Source organism: Chrysochloris asiatica, unplaced genomic scaffold (genome assembly GCF_000296735.1).
Source record: "Chrysochloris asiatica unplaced genomic scaffold, ChrAsi1.0 scaffold00096, whole genome shotgun sequence".
NCBI lineage: Eukaryota > Metazoa > Chordata > Mammalia > Afrosoricida > Chrysochloridae > Chrysochloris > Chrysochloris asiatica.
This window is the reverse complement of record NW_006408614.1, coordinates 10146810-10153758: the sequence shown is the minus strand read 5'-3', so window position 1 is coordinate 10153758 and position 6949 is coordinate 10146810. Positions and strand designations below refer to the sequence as shown.

Sequence of the window (6949 nt, the reverse complement as noted above, 5' to 3'; positions counted from 1 at the left end):
TGGATGGATGGATGGATGGATGGATGGATGGGCAGGTAGATGAATGGGCAGATGGATTGGTGGGTGGGTGGATGGATGGATGGATGGATGGATGGATGGGCGGATGGATGGATGAATGGGCGGATGGGCGGATGGGCAGATGGGTGGATGGTAGCTGACTGCTGGCTGCTTGTGTAGATCTGATGCTGGACCAGAGCTGAGCACTAGAACTGAGTTGTATAACAGGAGACACTGAGACCCTGAGCAGACGCCATGGTGAGCTGGGGAGAACAGGTGGACAACACCCACAGGAGGGAGCCCCCGTTTGGGCCTGCTAGGCACCCCAGTCTTATCGAGGACTTATTTGGGTTCCACTTGAATGTGAGGCTGTGTGGAAGAGCTAACGGACATGACAGGAGACAGAACCCAACTGCACTGCTGACCTGGTGGCCACAGCAGGACAAGCTTCACAGCAACAAAAGTAAACCTGTGGTTAATCCCAACCCTAACCAAGTCCCAGCAACACAATCACCCCACACATAACCGGGTGAGGTGCAGCCGGCTGCAGGAGGGCTGAGGGCGGGCTACTGGATCTCTCACTGGAAATGGAGACAGTGTTACAGTTTAAAAACAGAAAAAAGTAGCCCAAAGTGTTAAGGGACCCGTTTGGGGCCCCATGGGTTCTGCACTCCTATGTGCACTGTTTGCTCTTCACAGATTAGGCCGAGCCCACGGGCAAGATGAGCCTGAATTCCTGCCCAGACGCGTGCTGGGACAGGACCAGCCTCAGCTGAGCTGGGAGGAATCCAGGGATGGGGGTCCAGCAGAAGTGGGCTCCTGAAATTGGGAGTTCTCAAGCAAGTACTGGAGGAAGGGGGTATCACAGAGCTCCCCATGGGCTGTTTGGTATTCTAGGGAGGTGAGGAGCCCACAGGTGGCCTGTGTTGGGGCCTGAACCTCTGGTGGGCAGGCTGCTGCTTATATTTGTACAGACTGACAGAAAGTAAGAGCCGCAGATCCGCAGACCCACAAAGTCAAGGCTGGAGCTGGCTGCATATCAGACCATCCACGCTGTCCACTGCCTCCACCGTGGCTCCTGCTCGAGTTGGGATGTAGCTAAAAATAGCACCTCCTGGTGCTGCCAAATGTGGCTGGGCACCCAGCCAGGAAAAAGGGGCTGCCCCGGTGCCCTTGTTCCCACCCTGATCCCCCTCACCTTTCACACTTGGCTTCTGTGCAATGGCACTGTCCCAGACCCCTCAGCTGAGGGCAATGATGTCCTGAGACTCCCTGGCCACTCAGGGCCTGACCCCAAATCCTGAGGGGAGATAGGCCTTTGGTTCTGCACCCCGTCCTTCATTTCACCTCGAGTCTCTGAGGTCCTCTCCTCTGTACCCGATCTGTCAGCCCCACCAGGCTCTGTCCATGCTCTGTGCTGCTCCCCCCAGGGAGGTGGGGCACTTTGGGTGCTACACGCAGCCATGACACCTGTCAGGGGTGGATCTCTGCCCCCTGCAGACAGGCTGGTTCACTCAGCTTTTCTGCCTTTTCCTTTCTAGCACCCTCCACTGGCAGGTGGGCTAGCCCGGGGCAGGGAGCAGAGGAGGGTGGGTCTAAGCAGGGGCAGCAACCCCAAACCACAGGCACAGTGGTGGGGTATGTGGGGGGTACAGAGGAGGGGCACCGTCCCTGAGGTGGCCATTGGAGACCAGTGGTCATCCTGGTGGTGGTGGTGGGGGCGTGGGACTGGAGGGCAGAGATGTGGGGAGACAGGGCCCCGCACCACGCTGAGATGGTCTCAGGCCTGGCTGTGCCCCCTGCCCCCTGACCTACCCCGGTGGGCCCAGCTGTGGCAAAACTGCTGGGAACGTTATTCTAAGCAAAGATTCAAGTGGTGTGAGCGAAGAGCCGGAAACGAAAAGCGTCTTAGGAGCAACAATAACTTCATTATGTGAAAATGAATAAGGGCTTGTGTGTGGCGGGGAGTCCTCCCCCACCGCTGCGTTGACAGAACTCCTCACCCGTGTGAAACAAACCTTCTAGAAGCCTCTCCAGCCCCAAGGTCTTCCCAGCTGGAAGAAGGCAGGGCTGGGATCGACCACTTTAGATGTTATGGGTGAGGGGTGCAGTGAGGGCCTGGCGGAGGGAGAGTGGGTGTGGGCAGTGCCCCGAGGCGGAGAGGAAATACCAGTCAAAGAAGAAACTGAGGTGCAGAGATGGCATACCCCATCTTGCCTGCCATCTCCTTGTCTCTGGCTCTAGCTGGTTCTTTTTGATTAGAGAAGACCCCCATTCCCATCCCTCAGTCTCCACAGTCCTGGCCCCACCCTGTGGGCCCACTGAGCACCCACCCACCCACCCACCCACCAGGCACCTCCCAGCTCCACCACTGAGAACCCCGGCCTGCCTGCCTGTCTGTCTCCCGAGGCTCTCAGGATGTGGTGGGAGGGAAACGACAGCTTTCCCCAGGACTCTGGCCTGGCTTCTGTTCCATCTAGAGACAGTCTTGGGGTGGTGAGCTCTGGGCCTGGAGGTCACCTCAGAGGTCAACAGGCAATAACCACGTGCCTATGGGAGGCGTCCACCAGAAATAGCTCCTGGTTGTTAAGCTAAGTGACAATGGTGGGGCCCTCCTGGTGTAGCGCTGTAGGATAAGCACTCGACTGCAAGGTCGGCAGTTCAAACTCACCATCCGCTCCTCAGAAACCCTATACAGGGTCACTAAGAGTCGGAACCCAGTCGACGGCACTTCACAACAATGCAGGACCCAAGAGTTCAATTCCGGGCCCATGCGTCTCATGCTCAACTGCCCCTAGGGCTTGTATGCTACTCTGACAATGAACAGGTTTCAGCCAAGATTCCAGACAAGATGGAGCAGGAAGAAAGGCCTGAGAAGCTACATCTGAAAAGCAGCCAGTGAAAACCCTACGGCTCTAGACTGCTGTGGAGAGGGGGTAGGACTTTGGTTAGGTTGTGCCTGGGGCCACTATGAGTCAGGGCCCACCCCACAATGGGTAGCAACATTACGCTGTGACTGAACTTCCAGGCTGGATCCAGATCCTCCCATCCCTGGCCAGGACGGACAGCCTGTCCACACCCAGACTGGCATTGCCCAGTGGTAGGGAGACAAAGCCCCAGGAACTGCTTCCTGCAGCTAAACACACACACAGGGTAAACACACACTGAAATGATTAGCAAATAAGAATTCTCCAAATGTGGGCTCCAGGATTAGAACAGCTTCTAGAAGGCAAGTCCTGGAAGGCATGGAAGCCAAGGAAGGCATGTGGCCGCTCCCAGGACAGCCAGCACGCCCCACAAGAAGCCGTGTTGGAGAGAGCCCTGGTTCCTCTGTAAACTGTGCGCCTCTCAGACTACGAGACGCCTCAAGAAGCCCATGGCTCTCGAGTCCGTTCAGAAGGGTTCCAAGGCAGTCCATCTTTATGGGAGCAGACAGCCTCAGTTTTGTCCAGCAGAGAGAGGCTGGTGGGTTTGAACCTCCAACCTTGAGCTTAGCAGCCCAAAGCTTAACCCACAGTGATGCAGGTGTGGTGCAAGTGGCTTGTTGATTTGCCTTGAGGTTGGCGGTTCAAAGTCACCCAGAGGTATCTTAGAAGCTAGCCCTAGCAGTCTGTCCCCAAATGCTCACAGCCTTGAATACCCCGTAGACCCCAACTCTACTCTGCACACGGGGCCGATCCGACAGCACTAATGGAGGACCATACAAATCCTACATAGTGGAGGTGCAGACTGCGAGCAGAACAGATTCGAGGAGCAGCTGGATAAGTGGGCCAGCGGGCTTTGGAAGGAGAAATTCCGCCTCGTCCTGCTGGGTTGATAAGGGGACATTGAAGGAGAGTACCATGGCAAAGAAATGAGCAGTGTGCTCTCTGACTTTACTAATTATTGCTGGCCCCAATGACATTAACTTACTGATAACCTCATAAAGCGATGTTTGTGCTTCCAAGAGCTTACATTAACCAGATCACTTGGAATAAATGAGAAGATTCCAGAGACTTTGGACTTGCACCAGAACATGGATCGCTTCCTTGGTAAACAAGGAAGGTTTTTATATGTGATCATGACATGGTGTTTGATTTACACAAACATCAGATTTCATGGACGCTAGTAACGAACAGTTATTTATTTTTCGATTTATGTTTTTTCCTTTTTTTTTTTTTTTTTTAAAGTCACATGGCCTAGCTTTTAGCCATGCTAACAGAGAAATATTTGTTTCTTAGGAAACTAACACAGTGAATTTCATGTCAAGCCAAGTAGATCCTGACACCACAGAGGAGGAGAATATTATTATAAAACTGCATTTTACATAACTTCAGCCAGAACACTAAAAGGGGCCAGATCTGATTTCAGATTGTGTTACGTTTAATCAGAAGTGAATGAGTCTAGTTTTCGTGGGTTTTCTGTGGTGGGATCACTTCAGCGAGTTTAACAAACAGGGAAATCAAGAATTTAATGACTTCTGTGGATTAAGGGGTGGGCTGCTAACCACAAGGTCATCAGTGCAAACCCATCGATTGCTCCATGGGAGAAAGACTTGGAGACCCTAAAGCATACTCTACTCTGTTCTATCGGGTCACGGGGAGCTAGAATCCACCTGATGGTAGTGGTGGGTGCAGTCCTAAGTCACCTTTGGTGGTGTGACCACTAACATCAAGTTACAAGTTCAAATCCTCGCTGCGGCTTCACAGAAGACAGATTTAGCAATTTGCTTCTGTACAGATGACAGCCCAGTCTGTTCTGTAACACCTAAATCATAATCAACTAAACAGCAGCGGGTTTGGTTTGTGTATTTTGGGGGTGGTCCTAACACCCCCCCCCCCACACACACACCTCCTTTGGATGCCAGAATTTGGACTCCACAGAGACATGTTGCTTTGGAAGATACACAATGATTGCGTGGTCACCCCTCAAATCAGGACCAGCTCTGAGGTCCCAGGTGCAGCAGGTGTTCTGGGCACTGGGCTCCTCCTCTGGGAAAGGCCCACAGGTCCAGGGGCACTGGGCTCCTCCACTTCAGGGACCAGCTCACTTCTCACCAAATGGTAACTAAGTAGCCATTTCCCGAGGTTACCTTTCTTCCAAATAACAGACTGGCTTCTGAATTCAACAAGAGCACCGGTGAGTGCTGCGCCCCCTCACAAGCAAACCTCCATTTGTCACACACTGCGAGCTTTACTAATGGAAGGCTTGAGGCAGCCCCGCAGCCAACAATTCTATCAGCACCATTTCCCAAACAGCACGAGCTCACTTCGTGTCTGGTTGAATTCTGATCACTGTTGCAACATGTGCAACCTATCCCTCACACTACACACTACTGTCCAACCGACAGACTAGTAGAGCGGCAACGTTGCTTTCGGGGGCACTGGGACACTGAAATGGTCATGTGACTTGCTTTATTGCGGCAGCCTGGAGCTGGCCTGGAAATATCTCCGAGGCATGCCTGTGTATGAGACCAAACAGTTAACATTTACCCTAAAACAAAGCTGGAAAGCCAAGAAAGGGCAGCGAGGCTGGATGAACCCACACAGAATGAACAGGATGAAAATGTTAACAGATTGTGAACAATGTATCCAATGTCATGGAACAAGTTACGTAAGAATTGTTAAGTGAACACACACTCACATATCTGTTCCTATTATTACTGAGTGCCATGGAGTCAGTTCCAACTCACAGGGACCTTGTATAGAGTTTCGAGGAGCAGTAAGTGGGTTTGAACCACCAACCATGCAGTTCAAAGGGACCCTGTGATCGAGCTCTTATCCTACAGCGCCACACCAGGATTATCACAAGGTCGACAGTTCAAACCCACCAGCTGCTCCTTGGAATCCCTATACAGGGTTGCTATGAGTCAGAACCGACTGGATGGTATTTAACAACAACAACAACAATGATTCACAGCCCCAGAAACCCTATATATGGTCGCTATGAGTTGGAACCGACTCCACAAACACACACCCACCACCACCACCTTATATATACAAAGATAACGAACTGGAATGACCCCATGGACTACGGACGGCAGTTTGGGAAGGTTTCATACTGAGAAAACGTTATGAACGTGGAAGAGAAGATAACAGTGTGTGGTGAACCTCGCTAAGTCTGGCAGACTTCAGTCTCCACAGGGTTTCACTTCGTCATTTTTCTGCTACTTTACTGAGTGTGCCCCCTTTTAAATTTCTTCACCCAGAAGTGCCTAGTAAAAATATAAACCGGAGAGCTGTGGAAATGTTCCCATGAGGCGGCGGCTGTCTTCGTTTCAGCCAAAGACATCTCCATCTCCGGGAGGTTTATTAGCAGAGAGCTGCAGCCATTGCATGTGGCAACGCATCCGACTTTCGGTTTTAACTCATTTCCAGGTACATGACAGTGATTCCGGTACCCAAACACCTAGGCTGTCAGAGGGCAACTTCCAGAAGGCGCTGGGGAGCCCGCGCTCCGGCTACCTCCCGCAAACAAGTTCCCCGGGCACCCTACGGACAGACGCAGCTCCCCTGGCTCCCTAAAGCCGCCCCCGCCCAGGGTCCAGCTGGTCTCCAAGGCCTCTTCCTCTCCCGGTCCTCGCGCCCTACTCACCCAGGAGTAGCCAGAGGCCGCGCCGCGGGAGACCCCCGGCCATGGCGCCAGCGAGCCGCCGCTGCCCCGCCAAGGACACAACCGGAGAGAACCGCGCGGGGTGGACGCAGCCGCGGGAGGATCGCGTGGGTCGCAGGGGCGGCGCCGGGCGGGCGGAGAGCGGTCCTGGGCGCTGGGGGTTTGGCGCACAGAGGTTCGCCCCGCGCGTAGCACCTGCCAGCCGGGGGCTCCTGAGACTGGGCGCCACGACCTCAGCGAGCGCACGCGGACAGAGCGCGCCCCCGGGGTCCCAAAGTTCAAAGTCAAGACCCTAGGACCCTTGGCCAGCTTGGGAGGGCCCCAGGACAGCCCCCGAAGGGCGGGGTTTCACTGAGTGCCT

The 6949-nt window shown here is 53.8% G+C and overlaps 1 protein-coding gene across 1 annotated transcript in view; it reads right to left on the bottom strand.

Moving 5' to 3' along the window:
• RAMP1 (receptor (G protein-coupled) activity modifying protein 1) overlaps positions 1-6613 on the bottom strand; it is a 59628-nt gene extending 53015 nt beyond the window's left edge. The window contains exon 1 of the mRNA XM_006866819.1: positions 6571-6613. Coding sequence (XP_006866881.1) covers positions 6571-6613 — 43 coding nt within the window. The remainder of the gene's footprint in view (positions 1-6570) is intronic.
• Positions 6614-6949: the final 336 nt, after the last annotated feature.